Source organism: Anas platyrhynchos, chromosome 25 (genome assembly GCF_047663525.1).
Source record: "Anas platyrhynchos isolate ZD024472 breed Pekin duck chromosome 25, IASCAAS_PekinDuck_T2T, whole genome shotgun sequence".
NCBI classification, from domain to species: domain Eukaryota; kingdom Metazoa; phylum Chordata; class Aves; order Anseriformes; family Anatidae; genus Anas; species Anas platyrhynchos.
Genome location: NC_092611.1, coordinates 9,339,994 through 9,358,904, shown reverse-complemented (window position 1 = coordinate 9,358,904; position 18,911 = coordinate 9,339,994). Strand labels below are relative to the sequence as shown.

At 49.3% G+C, this 18,911-nt stretch overlaps 2 protein-coding genes across 3 annotated transcripts; one reads left to right on the top strand and one right to left on the bottom strand.

Moving 5' to 3' along the window:
- Positions 1-1,618: 1,618 nt before the first annotated feature.
- TMPRSS5 (transmembrane serine protease 5) lies at positions 1,619-5,998 on the top strand. 2 transcript variants are annotated; one of them, XM_072027636.1, is made up of 13 exons: positions 1,619-1,708; positions 1,802-1,922; positions 2,142-2,243; positions 2,347-2,469; positions 2,617-2,752; positions 2,913-3,026; positions 3,196-3,239; positions 3,307-3,469; positions 3,551-3,726; positions 4,089-4,187; positions 4,399-4,541; positions 4,644-4,796; positions 4,984-5,998. In XM_072027636.1, the coding sequence occupies exons 1-13, from the start codon at positions 1,700-1,702 to the stop codon at positions 4,990-4,992; spliced, it is 1,392 nt and encodes a 463-aa protein (XP_071883737.1). In that variant the 5' UTR covers positions 1,619-1,699; the 3' UTR covers positions 4,993-5,998. The 2 variants fall into 2 exon arrangements, with proteins under 2 accessions (XP_071883737.1, XP_071883738.1); XM_072027637.1 differs by lacking the exons at positions 3,196-3,239; positions 3,307-3,469.
- Positions 5,102-18,468, bottom strand: ZW10 (zw10 kinetochore protein). Its single transcript, XM_027444164.3, has 16 exons — positions 18,298-18,468; positions 17,597-17,731; positions 16,424-16,525; positions 16,173-16,250; positions 15,892-16,051; positions 15,193-15,342; positions 14,325-14,516; positions 13,910-14,073; positions 12,935-13,117; positions 11,848-12,086; positions 10,756-10,827; positions 9,740-9,909; positions 9,299-9,429; positions 8,695-8,826; positions 7,940-8,142; positions 5,102-7,068 (listed from the first exon to the last, which is right to left on the bottom strand). Exons 1-16 carry the CDS (start codon positions 18,412-18,414, stop codon positions 6,948-6,950), a joined length of 2,349 nt encoding a protein of 782 aa, XP_027299965.3. The 5' UTR covers positions 18,415-18,468; the 3' UTR covers positions 5,102-6,947.
- Positions 18,469-18,911: the final 443 nt, after the last annotated feature.

Here is an 18,911-nt window from a genome sequence, read left to right as displayed (position 1 = left end):
AGACAGAGAAGGAATGAGCTAAGGAAGGAAATGATCCAACACGGGGCTCAGGCAAGGCGAGGCCCCGAGCTGGTGGCCACGTTGCCTTGTTTGCTCACCCCAGAGAGCCCTGGGGAGCTATTATTATTATTATTATTATTATTATTATTATTATTATTATATTTATTATATTTATTTATTTTTATTTTACGTCTCTAAAGAGCCTGAGCAGGGCGGTGGGAAGCAGGAGATCAAGCTGTATCTTCCCCTCCCTGCCTTCACACGCGTGTGCTGGTGTTTAATCTTGAAAGCTCTCTCGTTTCAGTCACTGCTCTCTTATTGCAGGTGGGCAGAACTGAGGGAAATATTGAGCCTGTTTTAATGAGCTCTAAGTGCAGAAACGCCGGCTGACTCAGAGCAGCGAGGCAGCACGGGCTGGGCTGGGCCTCGGCTTTCGTACCTGCTCCTGAGGCAGGGTTTGGGAGCTGGTTCTCACCCCTCTGCCTCGAGCTTCTTCCCTTTAGGAGCGTGCAGGGAAGGCGTTTTGGGGTGCCCAGAGGGGGGTGATGGAGCTGCTCCTGCAGCACCCCCAGCACAGGGGCTCAGCAGCTCCTGGGCGCTGCCTCAGTGCTCCCAGCGGGCTCCCCAGTCCTCCAGCACCACCTGCAGTCCTCGGAGCTCTGAGATGCTCCGGAGCCAGCAGGGACAGCCCAGCAGCTCCCAGGGCTGATTTGGGGGCCCTGTGAAATGCTGAGCTCTGCCCTTTGGCTCTGGAAGGGGCCGTGGGGTGCCCCCACCAAGCCTCAGCCCCAGCCTGCAGGACGGGGCTGTCAGGGGATATCCATGGGAGTTCCCTCGAGTAAATGGCATTAAAAATTCATCCATCTTTTGAGTGAGAAGCCGTCAGCTGTGTCTTCTGGGCTGGAGGAGCGTGTAAACAAGAAGAGGGCTTTTGTTTGCTTGTTTTCGTGACACTGCTCTCCCGGGCTGCCTCTTGGTTTTCGGGCAGGCTGAAACTGCCGCTCGGTCACCCCTGTCCTGCAGCAGACGGTGGGGTTTAAATGGTTTAACTGGAGATGGAAGCAGTGCCGGCTCTGAGGGGTGCAGCCAGCTGCAGGGGCAGCACGAGGAGGGACGAGGCCGGGCAGGGGGTGGGTGCTGCGGCTCTTTGTGGGACCCCAGGAGCTGCCGGGGGGCCAAGCACTCAGCTCACTGCCTGGGGCTGCTGCCCTGCAGCCTCCCTGCAGCCCTGCTGGGCACAGGGGGGGCCAGGAGGGGCTGGGCGAGGGGGGCTCCACCTGGGCAGAGCAGCCCACAGGAACAGAGCTGCAGCTGGTGCGAGATGCGGGGCTGATCCAGAGCACCTGCGTGTGTCTTGGCTCATTTTTCTCCCAGCTTAAAACAATTTGCTCCCCAAGGTCTCCTCTAATAAAGGTAGCTGTTAGGGGCTCCTCACTCAGTGCCCACCACCCACAGCCCCCTGCTCGAGCCCAGAGCTTGTGGCTGCTCTTCAGTTGTGTGCAGGTGAGCGAGGAGGGGAGGGGAGGGCCGGCAGGTGGCAGGTGGGGCTGGGGCTGGGGCTGGGGCTGGGGCAGCCCAGCAGCTGCTGGGGTTGCTCAGACAGAGCCAGGGAGGGAGGTGGAGGGGAGCCAGGGACAAGGGGCCGGGAGCTGGGTCTGTGCCGAGGGACAGCCCAGCAGCTTGGCAGAGGCGCTGTGCTATGGGCATGGTGAGCGGCGCTTCCTCGCGGCCCCCCTGCCTCAAATGGAGCCGTTCCCTGCCAGGAGCCTGCCCCTGACCCGCACCCTGCTCCTCTCCATAGGGGCCGGCTGAGGCTGAAAGCTGTCCCCAAAACCTGCCCGGCATCGGGGACACCGCACAGAGCCACGAGAGCCTGACAGCAGAGCTGAGGGAAGCAAGGCCAGGGGCGTCCCCGGGACATGGTGAGAAAATTACGGGTTTGGGGAGCAAGGGGGAGCCCCCAGGTCCTGACCTTCTGCAGGATGCATGGCCTTAGCTCATCCCCTGGTGGCACTTCAGGCCAAAGGGTTTGGAGGGCCCCCAAAATCGGGCCCCAGTGCCCTGAGAACCTCTCCAGGGGCTTGGTGGTGCCACGAGGGACGGAGGAGATGGTGTCCGTCCTCTCCCTTTGTTTCCTAAAGGCTCTGCTGAGGCGTCTCTCAGAAGTCTCTGCACCATCCCGAGGCTGCTGCTGGGGGCCGCGGTGCTGCTGGCGGGGCTGGCGGCGGGGGCTTGGCTGCTGGGTCAGTGCCTGCGTGGGGACGGTGCTGCCCGGCTCCCAGTGCCCCTGCCGGGGGCTGCCCGGCCCTGAGGTCTCACCCCTGCCCTCCTCTCTCCTTCCTGAAGCGAGGCACCTCAAAATCCCACAGCCAGCCCAGGGCTTTGCCCTGCCGCAGGAGCCAGACGTGACCCCGGAGTGTGGTGAGGGTGAAGAGGACGAGCCCGTGGTCCGCGGGGCTCCTGGCAGAGGTTTTTAACTCCCCCCTACCCCTGGCAGGCTCAGTGAGAGCAGAAAAGATGCTCTTTAATAATGAATCTGCCCTGCTGAACCAGGAGCTCGTTTCGGCTGTGTGCTGCAATCGTTTCACCCTGTAAATCCTGCGGCATTGCCCTCAGTGTCTTTCAGGATCAACGCGGACAGCTCGCTGCTGGAAGCGCGGGTGCGAGGCCGTCCCGGCTGGCTGCTGGCCTGCCACGAGCAATGGGGGCTGAGGATGGGCACCCAGCTCTGCCGGCACCTCGGGGCGCTCCGGTGGGCAGGGACGGGGGGCAGGGAGCTGAGCGGGGCTGGGGTGGCCGGGGGGAACCCCAGGAGGTGGCTGCAGCCACCTGGGCACCTTCCTGGCCATGGGGCAGGGAGGGTGCCGGGGCAGGAACCACTCCTGGGATGGTTCCTGGGATGGTTCCTGCAGGATGACCCACCAGAAGGGAGTGAACCTGACGGATGTCAAGGTGAAAGACACCCAGGAGTTCATCCAGGTCAGACCTGGCCACGAAGGCAGCCTGGAAGACCTGTGGGAGGTCAGGTACGGGCAGTCCCAGGCTACGGCAGGCTTTGCTGGAGGCACAAAAACACCTTTTCAGGCTTAAGATGGGCAGAAAACCGTGCTGGTTTTGCCCTACAAGCAGCCCCGTTGGGGCCTGCTGCATCTCCCCGAGCACCCTGCAGTTTTCTCAGAGGTTCACCCTGTGCAGGAGCAGCTGCGAGTCGGGACGCATCGTGGCTCTGCGGTGCTCAGGTCGGTGCCTCCGTCTCCCCCCTGCCCCTCCACCAGCCCCATCCCATCCCTCACGGCCACCTTGCAGACTGTGGGCTGCGCCCCGGGGCCCTGCGGGTGGTCGGGGGCACGGACGCAGCCCCCGGGCGCTGGCCCTGGCAGGTGAGCGTGCGCCACGGCTCCCGGCACCGCTGCGGGGGCTCAGTGCTGGCGCCCCACTGGATCCTGACCGCAGCACACTGCCTGCACAGGTAGGGGGGCTCTGTGTGCCCATGCAGGGGGCCCTGGGGTGCGAGCTGGGGGCCGTGGTGCTCAGGTAGCCGTGCGCTCAGTTCCAGGCGGCTGCACGGCTCCGGCTGGCTGGTGGGTGCTGGTGTTGCCCGTGGCTCCATCGAGCAGGAGGCTGGGGTACCGGTGGAGAAGGTTATTTCCCACCCGCTCTATAACGGCAGCAGCCTCGACTATGACATTGCTCTGATGAAGCTCCGCGTCCCCCTGAATTTCTCTGGTAAGCCGCTCTTGTGGCCTGCCCCCAGCTGCAGTTTGTCTGGACCTGCAACGAAGAGAGGGCTGGAAATCGGCCCGCTCTGACCCTGCCCTTTGGGAGAAGCTGCTTAAGAGGGTCCCCAGCCTCTCCGGGCACCTGGAGGCAGCGTGCCCAGCAGTGCCCTGCTCCCAGCTGTGCTGGGGAAGGCGGCTGTAGGAGCTGAGACCTCCAGAGGCCTGCTCCAAGGGTGTTTCACCTCCATTTGCGGGGCTGAGCAGCTCTGCAGGCTGAGTTCTGTGTGCTGGCAGCTCCACAGCCCCAGCTGTGCCTGCTCTGCACGGCCCCGTGCCGTCCCGGGGCTCACCGTGTCCCCTTCCCACCAGATGCCATCCGTGCTGTGTGTCTGCCACCCTCCCACCGGGACCTCTTCCCGGGCACCCCCTGCTGGGTCTCAGGCTGGGGCTACACCAGACCAGACCAGGGTAAGCCCCCAGCTTGTCCCTGTGCCTCTGTGCTGACCTGAAGCTTTCCCTGCTCCCCCAAGGTCCACCCTTTCCCTGCTGCACCAGGTCCTGCACCCCCATTAATCCCTTAAGACCCCATCTTCCTCCTGACCCTTCAGCTCCATTGCCCTGCTCTCCCCTTCCTGCTTCCTGGAGATCTCATTTCCCTCCTGGCTTCTTCCCTCCCCAGCACAGCTAACGGAGACTCTGAAGGAAGCGCTCGTTCCCCTAATTAGCACCAGGAGGTGCAACAGCTCGTGCATGTACGAAGGAGAGCTCACGGCCAGGATGCTGTGTGCCGGCTACCCGCAGGGGAAGATTGATGCGTGCCAGGTGACGGGAGGGAGCATCAGAGCAGGGGGGTGTGCACAGCCAGAGGAGAAATGAGCAGTAAGTGGTAGGTCCCTGCTATGTTCAGTCCTTGCTCTCTTGCAGGGGGACAGCGGGGGCCCCCTGGTTTGCCAGGACGATCTCACGTGGCGCTTGGTAGGCGTAGTGAGCTGGGGCCAGGGCTGTGCCGAGCCCAACCACCCCGGGGTGTACACCAACGTGGCTCAGCTTCTGCCCTGGATTTATCGCACCACGGAGGTAAGCCTGGGACAGACAAAGGTGTGTGTTCAGCCTGACCTGCAGCCAGGCACGTTGCTTAGAAAAATCCAGGTGCTAGCAATTTTTACCCCATGCTCACCCTTGCTGCATGATCTCTGGGTTAACCTCCCACCCCACAGCATAGCACCAATTATTTATTTTTCCCTTTTAATTTTCTTATTATTAGATCTACTAGAAGCAAAGGAGAGACGTCACAGAACAACGTTTTGCCTGTTCCGAAGGTCCAGCTTCATACTGTTACTGTAACCATATGAGAATCCCCCCACACAACACCAGAAAACAGGGCCAGTATAAATAGTTTATTAAAGAAAATAGCATATTACATTTCTGTGAATAATCCACGTGAGAGAAGTGGTGTTTTTCAAAATATCAATTTTTTGGTTTCCCATTTATAAAAGGGCAAGGGCTCCCAAGAGATGCAAGCGTCATGGGAACACTGTCAACCCTCAAATGAATTACTTAAAGTAGTGAAAGGGGAAAAAAAAAGGAAAAGCTAGAGTGACAGATTTTGGATCAATGCTTGCCTTTGTTTTTGCATTCTCAGAGGCTGGATTTAGTGTAAATGGGAACTTGACTGCACCTGTCGCCTCCCCAGGCTTCTACTAATTACCCAGGCTTCTACTAATTAAGGCCCACACCAAGGAGTCTCCTCGGCCCCAGATCTGGCTATGCCTGGCTGATCCAGCACACAGACCAGCCATGAGGTTCTGCTGTGATTCGGGTGCAATGTAAAAGCCAGCTGTAATTTTGGTATCCCCCAAAATGCTCAGGAATGCACAGAGAAGCCAGACAGACATCCAAATAAAAAGGATTCAATGATAGGTAACATTAAAAGGTGTAGCTCTACGGTTAAAACTTGTGTAAGCAGGTCATGACGTGCTTACAAACCACTACGTAGCAGGAAATACTCTGTGCAGCAAGGGGCACATCTTGGGATCTGGGCTACATTTCAACAAATGCAATTGAAAAGCTTTCCAAATAAAATAAATGTGCATTTTTTGAAGTCCCAAACAGCCTTTCGTAACTTAGAACATTATCTTCTAAGTGCACACTTAATTCCCTTTACTTCCCTTGTATTTACTAGCATTTATATAGTTCTTAAAGTACAGTAAAGTTGCTATCAAAAAGACAATAGATGCCAGACCTAGTAAATTCATACACAAATCAAAAGCTAAAAATAGGAGCTGAACGGGCTTTCATGGCTGGCAAAGTCAGATTGAAAACTTTGAATTCAGTTTTAAGATATGTCCCAAGAGAAATAAATCCATTAGGAATGTTGTCACATGTGCGAAACCCTCTGACTCAGTAAACATTTCACTTGAAACAGGGTTTCCTCTCCCCCCATATAATTTTTACTCTTTTGAGGTGTGTTGTTCAGGGAAACATGAACAAAACAGGTGGGTAAGAGCAGAATTTGGCACTTCAGCATTCTTAGAAGGACACCAAAAGCTACCACTGCTTGTGGGTTTCGTATGTAATTTGCAGGGACAGAAGAGGTAAGACACAAAGGGGGGACACGTCCCCTGATGTAAAACTGCATAGGTAAGATTCACAAGTGAGAAATAACAATCCCTCTGCAAGACCCTGAAGCAAGCAAGCTTGAGATGACACTGTACAGCACCTTGCCTGAGAGGCCCACCTGCCAGCAGTGCTCAGTCTCACAAGGAGTTCAGATAAAGAACTTGATTTATTTGCCTGTGCTGGGCTTACAAGAAGATGAAATCCAAGAAGATAGAATTTAGCAAATACCACAAAAAGCATCTCTTCTTCACCAGGACTGTATACGCACCAGCTTGTAAAGCACAACTACAATCTGGGCATAACACCTCCAGGGAGCAGGGCAAGAGCTTGAATTTTCAAGCCCAAACTCCATGTGGCAGAGAAAGCAGCTGCAGTTAGTGCCCATGTGTTACCCACCTCTGGTTCCCTGTTCTCAGACTCACAGAACCATCCCCTCTGCCCTGCTGAGTGAGCTAGCAAATTTTTCTCCTCCCTTAGTCAAGCCTCCAGGAAGCACACACCTAATGCCAAGCTTTTTGTAGTCCGGTACAAGAAAGATCAAATCCAAAAAATAAAGATTCTCAGTTCATTCTTGCCTTATCAGAAGATGCAACATGTAGGAGCAAACAGTTACTTGATTTTGGCCAGTGCTGCTGCCCTTCTTTCCGTGTTCTGGAACAAGGCTCGTATCAGACTCTTCACTTCAGCTGGGGAGAATTCAGCGGCAAGAGGCCCCTTCCCATCTGCCCATCTACAAGGAAGAAAGATCTTCATTTAACAAAACTTCATGGAAACTTCAGGTTAAAATAAGCCTTAGAGCATTCACAACAATCCATTGCAGTTCTCCCACTCCTGTGATGAATGGTTCAAATAAATTAAAAGCATAGAGCATTTACAGGTTTGCTACAGTAGTAAATCTCGATCCAAAACAAATCTAGTTAGCAGCCTACTAGCTGCATGCAAATTGAGTCCAGAATTAATTAATTAGGCATAAAAAGCAATAGGTTTTAATGTGTTTCTTGCACTTACTACAAACTTTGCAGTTTAGAGGACAGTATGGCTCCTTGTCATTCAGATGGACATGTGAACCAAATGTGAGGAAGAAACATCTAGCTTCTGACAACTCATGACAACTAAAGTAATAGGAGTAATAATGCAAATCCTCATGTATAATTCAGATGAATACCCCTTGCAAGTTAAAAGACCTAAGAAACGGTCTCTAAAAACTGAAGACCAATTACATGGAATGATAGCTGCAGTTGCAAGGCACAGCTAACATCAAAAGCAGGGGGCAAAATGCCTGGCTGCTTACTGTCAAGTACTTCTGAATTTAGAAAAGTCAAGAGGGATGTATAATTGCTCTGCGGTTGGCTCTCCCGGGGCACTTTTTTTTTTTTTTACCACTGCTTTATCACCTGCAGGAGACAGCTGAATATATGACCAGTGAAATGGACTATAAACACACAGCCAAAAAATGGCACTAGGAGCAGCTATCTGGTCCCTATTAAAAGTGATTGTGTTTCACCTGAAAAAGCTCTCCTGAATGCAGTGCCCTGCTGTCAGACCACTTCCCAGCTCCCTGGTTAGCAGGTGAAGTACTAACTGAAAAGGAAGACACTCACTGATCTACTATTTCTTGGAGGTTAGCTTGCAAGATGATCATCAGCTCTTTGAACGTCATCCATTTCTTCACGTACACTGGAACTTCCTCTTGATATTTCTTATTTTTGTCCTCTTCAGGGAGTGGGGTGAAAACTTGGGGTCCTTCCTCTACCATGATCCTACAGAGGGAGTACAACCTGTCTGCATCTTCTGCAGAGATATCCTAGAATTGAAAAAACATTAACAAAAAGAACAGTTAGATGTTTCTTTGGAGTGCCAAGCACTAAATGAATTTCTTTTTTTTTTTTTTTTTTTTACATGGGGCTCTGTGTGTGAAGATGAAAAGCAGTGGTTTGGATTGCATTTAACATTTTCAAGCTAATGTAACTTATTTCACAAATAGCTATTTCATCAACTTCTCTGCAGTTGCCTCAGAACAAGGATTCTGCTTCTGAACTGCACGTCTTGGTGCACTAACAAGGATTTCACTGTGAGGCAGAGGGGTTATGAGGAAGGTCTGGAGCAGTTCATAAGGAAAGCGCTCAGGTAACGCCAGCACAATGATGAAAGCAAAGCTTTTTGGCAAGCATGGCATAAGCAAGTGTCTTAGCTATTAAAGGAGAAGAGGCCACACAATTCACAGTGGGGGGGCTCTTCAAGATTTAGACTACAGCTGGCTCCCCTGAAACTTCAATTTAGGAAGAATTTCTACAGGTCACACATGCTAGCTGTTAGCACCACCCCTACGCCTGGCAGGCCCATCTCGTGCAGTTACCTCTAGGGCAGCAATCCTAGTGACAATCTCTGAGAGCGCTGTGTTCAGTAAGGTCCCCATGGCCTTGCAGTATACGTTCACTGGAAGGACATCTTGCCAAACTTTCCCCAGTCTTTTCAACTGATGCAATACCTGGAAGACAACATCTATACATTACCAACGTGTTATCAAAGAGAACATTAAGAGAAGCACAAAATGATAAGGTGAGCGCAAATGGACAGAAAAGTTTTAAAGAACTAGAAGGCCATGACTTCATCCTGCTACCACATAAAGCAGACACTCCTGGAAAAAATGCCACAATTTCAGTTTGCATTATGGCTCACAGATGTTTTCCTTGAAAACTGAAATACCTTAGATACACACTATAAACAAAAGTTCAAGAGTAAGAAACTATGTCATCTTGGAGCATGCGGACTCGAACTCAGCGTTCTACAAAATGAGACACAGCCCAGGGGGGAAAAAAGCATGCCAGAAAATTCATCTTTTGCAAAATTTTACTCTGCTGAAACAGCGCACAGTTCTCAGTACTAGTATTACATACTGTACCTTTTTAAGGACAACATCTACAGACAACAGCATATTTGACTTTGTTTGCCTTGCTTACCTGCCTTATTGCTTTGTTTGCTGCAGAGTAATTTTCCTCATCATCCATATTAGAAAAATTCCTGGCACTTGACAGCCTCTCCAGGATTTCTCCTTTCTGCACTCGCATCTGGGCCAGAAAACACTCCATTCCTTTAGAAGCAAAAAGAAGCAGAGAGAAGCAAGTAAGCAATTATTAAATTTGCTCTGCCTATGCCAACTTAAGAGACTGTAAGCGCTGAATAAGAAACATTATTTTGGGTCAATTTAAACTTCTTATTTTGGGCCAATTTAACTGAGCTGTTACATACTTAATAAGCTTTTGCACACCTTGGATTGCTACAGCACTTTTGAAAAAGAGCTGAGTAGCAGAATTAAGTATAGATGACAGGCTCACGTTAAACTGGTACAAGCTTATCCATCTCAGAATTTCTCTCCATAGAATACTAAAAGGTAAAATTACCAAGTCTCCTAAAACCAGGTACCAGATCTACAAAAGTAGCCGCTCCGCCACACATGATGTTCGTCAGACGGTATTGGAACTGGTGTCCCATGGTGAGCAAGTGGTGAGCAATGTACATGCAGTTGTTGTGATGAATAGCTGCTAGCTGGGGGAGTTTCTGAAGGTTCTCTCTGTCACATGAAGAAGGAAGAAGAAGAAATGTACGTATTTAGACCTGACCCTGTTAGAAAGCTGTCATATATACCCTAAACAGCCCATCTGTTGTTGATGTTGCATGTAAATAACTGAAAGGAATGCTTGATACAGCCATCAGTTGGAATAGAAGTACTTCACCTCCTGCCACAGCCACACAAGAGGAAAGAAGTTCTATGGCTAGTAAACTGAAACCTTGGCATTCCAACTGTGTGTTGTACTCGCATCGTTTCTAACAAACAACTTTCAAACAGGGAGATTCTTGATTACAGCGTAACACTGAGGAAAACAGAGAAGTCCTTGTCGGTCATACCTCAGTGTTCTTGGACACAATTGTATACTTTAAGTCTTCACTGGTGCTGTTTATTACAGGAAGAGCATCATGAACAATCATAAAGGCTAACCCCTGTCAACGCCAAGGACAAGGACTCTATTCTAGTTACTTAACCATTACTATTATGTTAGTTAATGGATGGATAAGACAGCTTACAAAACTCAGTTATGTTCTAGAGATGTAACTTCAGCTCGTGTTTCCTGTGTTCCGATGTACACAAGGGCTGTCAGGCACAAAACCAATTCCATTCACGTCAAAGAAATACTAAAAACTATCTCTTTGGTCATAAGACTGCCAACTCAGAAACTCTCAGGCAAATATTCTGCAGCAGGTACAATTTAATAATGCATTAGGAGCACCAGCTTGTACCCACTAGAAGAAGCGCTTAGTCATCTTTGGCAGTGGTGGACAAACAGGGAACAAGTGGGGCTATTCCAATAGCACTGCTCTGTCTCCAAACAGGCCCTAAGTAATGCACAAATACACTTACCTGTGGTATGTTGGTACTACATCATAAAACAGCTGGAATATGTTCCGCACGGAGTAGAAGAGCTGTATGCAGCTACAAAGAAAATAAGGTTCATGTTAGATTGTCTGTGGAATTAATGTCTCATCTGCCAAGCGACCCTCAAGGCTTTCTTAAAAAAGGTTTTATTAGTAGTGAAGCACGCTTTTCTTACTAAACAAGGGACAAATTGTCAAGATCAATTACAGCAATGTCAATAAAAGCAGCATCGTGGAAAATTCACAAAGGCTTCTCTCAAAAGCTGCGATGACCTTGTAAGTTCAGCATGGAAGAGATGAACTTCAGGCCACATGTCAGAACTGAGATTATGAAACCCTGCAAACAAAGGGAACAGTGTCCTTTCTCCCAGTAGGTATGCATAAGTAGTCAGCCCTCTTTCTGCCACGGTACAGTGAAAGGCATTCAGTACCTAGGAAACTCTCCCTCTTCAGGGTTGTGGTCTCCGGTTTTTAAAACCGACTCTATGTAGGTTCTCAGAATGTTTACTTGTTTTCTTGGAAGAGCCCTGCCAGATGCAGAGCTGGAGTTTTTTGCTTTCATCCAGCCAATGAAAAAAGAAAGCAAGAACTCTCCTCAGAATAGGTGCCATAACTTATCATTTGGATGGAACAAAAGATATGTTTTTTATCTTTCTAAATAATTGAAACACATGATAAAATACAAAAAAATGAACACAGCAGTAGAGTGTTTTCCAACTAAAAGACTGAAGCCATGAGCTGCCCTGTGCACCCTAGGGATTCATCACGTTTTCACCAATGCAGTAGCTACAATATGGCAAAACCTACCTGAATGTTCCCTCAGAACATAAGCCTCAAAGACTGCTTAACAAGAGTATTGCAGGGAACATACCCGGCAGCTGTTCCTGCTGTACCAGTCTACCACACAAACCCAGGGAGCAGCCTCCAGCCAAAACACAGTGTAACTAATGATTCATTCTCATTTTTAAGTATCTTCAGCTCTTTTATATTTCTTTTACTCTATTAACAGATGCTTAGAGTTGCCAAAGGCAATAAATATCTAACTCCCAGGGGTTACCTGCTGATATATAATTCCTACCACTGATCTGTGCTGCCTGTAGCCTCCAACAGCGTCTGATAAGCCAGTTCCATCAGTTTCTCCACCGATGAACTGATGCGGCATGTGGGCAAAGAGAACGTGTACTGGCTCAGTCTGGTCTCATTCTCCAAATTCACGATCTCCTTAGGAAGTTGTTTAGATGTTTTTTGCATGTTTAAGTGATCTCCTGACCCAGGATCAGGAAGCTTTGGTAGGGCTACGCATGAATCAGGTGTGATCTAAGGGAAAACGAGAGAAAGAAAGAACGTTATTCGGAGCCCACAGAAAAGAGTCTGTGCAAGACTCTTATAAATATCTTTTATAAATATCTGAGGGGTGGGGGACAGAAGGATGTAGCTAACCTCTTCTCAGTGGTTTGTTGGGATAGGACAAGGGGCAATGGCTACAAGTTAGAGCACAGGAAGTTCTGCACTGACATGTGAAGGAACTTCTTCATGGTGAGGGTGACGGAGCATTGGAACAGGCTGCCCAGGGAGGTTGTGGAGTCTCCTTCTCTGGAGATATTCAAGGCCTGTCTGGATGCCTGCCTGGGCAGCCTGCTCTGAGGAACCTGCTTTGGCAGGGGGGTTGGACCTGATGATCTTTCGAGGTCCCTTCCAACCACTACAATTCTGTGATTCTGTGACTACAAAATCTTGATTTAAGACTCAAGATAAATACAAAGCTGCAGAAGTCCTCTAAGACCCTTGGAGGTCTCATGGCTTATGAACTACACAGCAGACCATGAAGCAATCTATACAGTGCTTCATGCCTAGAAACAAGGTCTGTAAGTGATCCTCTAAATTTTCTTACGCTTATGACACTCGCCAGAAAGGCCTACAAAAGTAAGCTTCAAACATGTTAAGTAACATCTTGGTAGTGAAATAACCCACTTGAGCACTATTAAAGATGACTTCAAAACTGTTGTTTGCAAAAATCACCAAATAATCACAAGTAGTCAGTGCTCTACAAAAAAAAATAAATAAAAAGAAAGAAAAAAAAGAACCTCAACTGTCCTAGACAAGCCTTCTCGACCTGCTACACTATTTTTCCACCTAGGAAAACAAGATATTGCAACAACAGGCACCTTTACAGTATTGTGTATTTCTGAGGTCATCAAATTTCTGGCTGCCACAATCACATCTTGACATTTCTTATTGGCAAAGTGGGAATTGACGTTACGAGCGTATTTCAGTAAATCGGTCATGTCTCCTTTCAAAAACTGCATGTTCTTCAGGGCTTTTTCAAATTCCTCTGTGGATTTAATCACCTGAGGAAGGAAGACACATTCTACATTGATACTTGTGAATTGCCAGTTATAATCTCCTAAAATCAAAGAGCAAAATTAAAGCTGGGTATAAACTCCCCCACTCAGTCGAAAGCAAAAGATTAAACTAAGTTTTAGAGGGAACTATCTCACAGTTCTACAGCAATCTTTTGGGAGAAGCTGGCTCAGTTGGAGGCCATGATTGTAAAATAATCCAGTCTTTTAGCTGCAAGTTTGTTTCCTGACTTTGCTGGCAACCTAATTCAAAAATCGGAGGAGGAAACCGATTACATTTCATTACACTGGGCTACTTAGGGCAAAGGGACTGGGGGGTTTGCCCTATGATCGCTGCTGTCAACAGGTGCTTCTCCAGGATAAGTATCTTTTGGTGTTCTTCACTAGCAGCAAAGATTCTACTCTTATTAAGATAGTTTTTAAAAAAGTAGCCTACACAAGAAACTGCTGTGATCACTAGACAGAGAAAAAAAAATGCAAACACAGCAGTTCATTCACAGGAATCCAGAGATCCCAAATCAGCATGTGCAAGACCTCTTCAGCCTCTTACAGAAGCTCACACAAGAGCCTTATGCCACACACCTGAGAACCTCCAGGTCTTAGTTAAATATGGCCTGAGGTCCTTGGATCAGAGACCTTGCACCATTAATAGGACAGGAAAAACAAGCCACGGTTTACCTGAGATAAACGCACAGTTCTAGATAAGCAAACAACAGCTTTCTGTTGAAGCTGGTCATGCAGCATTTCCACTATATAAATTCAGAAGCATTTGATGCCTACCTCTATATACTGCTCTAGTTTGCTATTATTGGTTGGGATTGAATTCACTAGGCAGTTCTGAATGAGGCAGTCTGATAGCTCTTCCCATATCATATCACCCAGCAGTTCTGCCAGCGTCACTCTGCATTCCTTTTTGTCTTCCACACGCTGTTCAACTGGCACATCTGAATTCAAGAGAACAGAAATGGATGTTAATATCCCTGCTTCCTGGATATGACCCTCCACCATTTCATTCAGTCCTTCCTGTCAAAAAGGCATCTTTCAGCTGTTCCATAATTTTATAAAGGAGATGTTCTTCATATCTAAACCATGTGCTGTGACTGTGAAACAACCTCCATCCCAATCAAAAGACAACTGAATTTATGGTTCAACCGAGCCCACTTTCCCAGTAATTCCAAAGAGAGGGACTACCTACTCAGCAAGTATTTGTGAAGAACTTCAAGAACGAACTTGATCTTGTCAAAAACCTCCACAGGAGAGGAATGATCCAAGTCAGGCTTCTCACACTTAAAACGCAGGATGACCACATCTGACAGTTCTTCTGTGAATGGCTGAAGAGATGGGTATGAAATCAGCGGCTTGAGGATGTATTTCAGCAACAACTGGCCTAAAATATGAAAAAAAAAAAAAAGAAGTTTTCCTACAGCAGGAGTTTGTTCCTGAGAGGCCCAACTGGTAGTATTTTGGATGCACAGATTCTTCAAGTGATGTGGAAGAACCACTGTCTAGACTAGCGGCATCAGAGAATATTCATGAGGTGGAACGTTGGGTTTGGTTTCACTACAGACCACTTGACTCCTGTAAAACACATATGGAGGCCTAACAAAGAGCTGTATATTTAATGTAAAATGAAAAATTAAAAAGCCAGAAGCATGGAATCCTGTCCTAGCATCTGCCATGCTTCCTGATTACTTCTTACCAACACCTGAGAACGGAAAAGCCCAGAAGCTGACTAAAACCAACAGTCTTGGTCTTTGTAGATAAGGAAGCTTTAACTGGAAAAGCCCTTTAAGCCCTTTAATCAGACCATGAAACCACAAAGCCACAGATCAAAACAGTATACGAAAATAACCTGACAGGAAAAGATAAATAATTCTTGGCAGTTTCGTATTGTAAAAACCAGAGGATTCACCTCACACTCAGTGGGAAACACAAGGCAACAGACAAAGACGTCTCCCAATGTATGACTGAAGTGAACTGGATCTTAATATCCATCCTAAAACAAGCCTAAACTCATATCCACTAGGGCTGCAACAGCTGTGTGGATACAAGGTCTGTCTTACCAAAACTTTTAAGCTTGGTGCGCAGTTCTCCAAGGATAGCAAATGCCTGCAGCACAGAAGCAACAGGCAGGCCAGCAATCTCTTCCTCTTTTGATGGCAGTGTGCATAAGTGCAATTCTGAATGCATCGCTGACTCCGGGCTGCTACTTTCTAGAGAAAAGGTAGAAACACCTATTAGAATGTGGTCTAAGATACAGCAGGTCTGAGAACCTACTGCATTCCTCATCTAGTAACTAAAATGATATGCTACCTCTCCCCATTTCCACAAAATAAAGTTCCTATAAAAGAGCATCAGAAGAGAGTAACAAATACCTTGTGTTTCAGTGCAGGGCAAATCTGCAGAATCCTTATTTCAGGTGCCATGACATTGACATTTAGAGACAATCACCCCCCTTGTCCCCATTGTAAGTTAAATCTGATCAAATGAAAACTTTGTGTTTTAATGAAGACACCAACATACAAATTCTAGAGCAGGTGCAACAAAAGTAGCAGCCAAAAACCTACCAGAGAAGATAAAGTATTCTTAAAACTACCCTAGCAGGAGAATATATACAGTCGGAACAAAAATTCTGGAAATCTCTCCTTAAACCAACCTTAATTCAACAATATTACTCTATTTCATATATTGTAGGTGCTTGAAACCAAGATTATTTCAAATAGCGAGGCAAAAATAGTGCACCAAACTAGAACTGTGAGCACCTTTTGAAGGAGGAAGCTTCCATACAGCCAATTTCTGCCATTCTTCTCCTAGATGATAGAGCATATTTTGTGTCTGCACCGTCAGCTCTGTGCCCAGTGCCTTCAGGATCTTCAGCTCAAAGCCTTTACGGGATTCCAGCATTTTCAGGCTGCTTCGTGCCTGGCGGTAAAGGTCAAACAAAAAACATGGGTAACTGTTGCCCCTGTTACTGAAAAGGATCTTGTCACATTTATTTAAAGTATTTATCAACAATTTTGCCACACGCTTAAGAAGTCATTACCTTTTCCAGTTGTTGAGTTGCTACAACATACTTCTTCTCCAGCAACGCAGTGTTGTACTCTTTCATAGCTGTATCAAACTGCAACAACCAAATAGGATCATGTAACAGCAGATGTGCTGTTACATGATTTTAAACAACACAAGTAGACACACAAGTTATAGTTATTTATTCAAAGGAGAAGCCCCGAATAAAGCCACAAACTGAGCAGCAACCACCACTTACTGATTTTAACATGCACATCCCTTCCTCACCTCTTGTAGCTTTTTCAGAATACTCAAAACCAGTGTGTCTCGCTCCAGCTGCTGCTTCAATTCAGTAAATTCAGCAACAGCAACATTTAGGTCTCGTTGAACCTAAAATAAGAAATTTTTCATCAGACAGCAACCAAACATTAACAGATTTCTCTTAAAAGTGACAACAATGAGATACAGAGTATTTCTGCTAATAGAGCAATTTGGTGAGGAAGACGGAAGACTCAGTGTTAACAACTTATCTGCTCTGGCATTTGATAATGTCTCTATCTTCGATTTCTATGGCATTCCATTTTACTCCCTGCTAGAAAGATACTTACCATTTCCCTACTGGAAACTCTTCCATACTAGTTTATGTTTTTATTACATTACAGGTTTTGTCAAGGCACTGGAAGGCAACTTAGTATCAAAAAGCTATCAAAAGGAGTTGAGTGTGCTTTTAACATAGCCATTTTAAATGCAAAATCACTTGAAGTGAGTAAAAAGCTAGCTCAGTTAACATATCTAATAACATATCTAAACTTTGTTTATTTTAACCTGGTTTAGTTAAGATGATTTGTGTGTGTGTGTGTGTGTGTGTGTGTGTGTTTAACTGCTGCTGTTTATTACTTTTAATTTACATTAGATTGGTTTTCATTGCATTATTAACATATCATGCTTTTCTGTGAAGAACACCACAGGCCACTCCTTCAAGTCATGTTGCAGTCGATCAAAGAAGCACAAAAGCAGAGGATCCGGCCTGCAGGGCCTGCTCACACTCTCCTTCATGGCTGTGTGAACGTGCACGGCCATGTGCCAGGATTTGGGTGGTGCACATTCAGTGCCCTCTCTGCCCCAAATCCCCGTGGGACCAACACTCAGCCCATCTGTCACTGCATCACACCCTACTGCGATGCACCCAGGTGGATCCTTCTCTCTCCTCTGGAGACGTGCGACACACTTTTCCAAGTGCACAACACGCTAACTACGACCAACAACCCCTCAATTACTCTCAGTCACACCCCAGATGGGACGTACACCCGTGCCATCATTTTTTAGGTGTGAGGCCATCCAGAGCCTTCAGGCCCGTGTCCTCCATCCCTGTCCCCCCGCACACAGCAGCTGAAGGCCCACAGATGTGCAGTGGGACCTGAGGAAGCTGCCAGCAGCCGGGGGGTGCCCTGCGGGTCCCACCTGCTCCTCGATGCCGGCCCTGAGCAGCTCGATGCTCCCTGACAGCCCGTCCACCTGTGCCACCAGCTCCTCGGCGCTGCGTGCGCTGGGCAGGAACTCACTGTACTTGCTGGTGATGGCGGAGCACACCTCTCCCTGCGGGGGCACAGGGGGCAAAGCCACGGTCAGAGACCCCCAGGACCCCCAAGTCCTTCCCCCAGGACCCCCAATTCATCCCCCAGCCCCTCATGACCTCCCCTGGGACCTCCAATTCCTCCCCCCAGGGCACCCAGGTCCTCCCCAAGGCCCCTCACGGTGCCCCCCGAGCCCCTCAATTTTCCCCCCCCGGGGACCCCAACTCCTCCCTCACGGCTTCTCACGGCTCCCCCCGGGACCCCCAGATCCCCCAGGGGAACCCCAATCCCCCCCCCAGGATCCCCAATTTTTCCCCCGGGAACCCCAAATCCTCCCTCCGGGACCCCAAATTCCCCCCTCAGGACCCCCAATATCCCATCCGAGACCACCAATTCCTCCCGCCGAGACCCCAATTCCCCCCCCGGGACCCCAATTCCTCCCCCTCAGCTACCCCCGGCCCCCCTCAGCCCCTCCCGGGCCCCCCAATTCCTCCCTCCCGGCCCCTCCCGCCTCCCCCAACCTCCCCAAATTCCTCCTCCCCGACCCCCCTCCGCCCACCCCCGGCCCCCCATCGGCCCTGCCCGCGCCTTGAGCTCCTCCACACGGCGGGCGAGGCGGCCGATGCGGGTGCCCAGCCCCTCCTTGTCCAGGCGGCCCGAGGTCGCCAGCACGGCGGCCACCAAGGAGCCCGCGGGAGCCGCCATGGCCCCGCCGCCCGCGCGGCACCACGGGAAGGCGGCGCTATGGCGGGCGGCCGGGGACAGCCGGGGACAGCCCCCGCCTCCTTCATCCCCCTCATCCTCAGCCTCCTCGGGGTGCTGGGGGGGGGATCCGGGGCAGCTGGGGGTCTATAGGTGCTGTGGGGAGCAGTGGTAGCGTGGGGATGTAGGGGTGCTGGGGGTCCTGCTGCAGCTGGGGGGCATATGGCAGCTGGGCACCCATGGGTGCTGGGGGGTCCTGTGGGTGCTGGGGGGGTCCCTGGGTGCTGGGAGGGGTCCCTGGGTGCTGGGAGGGGGGTCTATAGGTGCTGTGGGGTGCAATGACAGCTGAGGGACGCAGGGGTGCTGGGGGTTCTGCAGCAGCTGGGGGGCATATGGCAGCTGGGCACCCATGGGTGCTGAGGTGTCCCCTGGGTCCTGGGGGGGCCCATTGGTGCTGGGGGGGAGGGAATGGCAGCCAGGGGCCTGTAGCAGCTGCGGGG

Bases quoted from the DNA above. Each gene is read 5' to 3' on its own strand.
- TMPRSS5 (XM_072027636.1), top strand. The intron at 3,727-4,088 runs GTAAGCCGCTCT...CCTTCCCACCAG, and splicing joins CGTCCCCCTGAATTTCTCTG to ATGCCATCCGTGCTGTGTGT. The intron at 4,542-4,643 runs GTGACGGGAGGG...GCTCTCTTGCAG, and splicing joins GGAAGATTGATGCGTGCCAG to GGGGACAGCGGGGGCCCCCT.
- ZW10 (XM_027444164.3), bottom strand. From the start codon at position 18,414: ATGGCGGCTCCCGCGGGCTCCTTGGTGGCCGCCGTGCTGGCGACCTCG. The intron at 17,732-18,297 runs GCGCGGGCAGGG...GTGCCCCCGCAG, and splicing joins GCCGTGTGGAGGAGCTCAAG to GGAGAGGTGTGCTCCGCCAT. The intron at 14,517-15,192 runs GTAAGACAGACC...TTCATATTTTAG, and splicing joins CACCAAGCTTAAAAGTTTTG to GCCAGTTGTTGCTGAAATAC.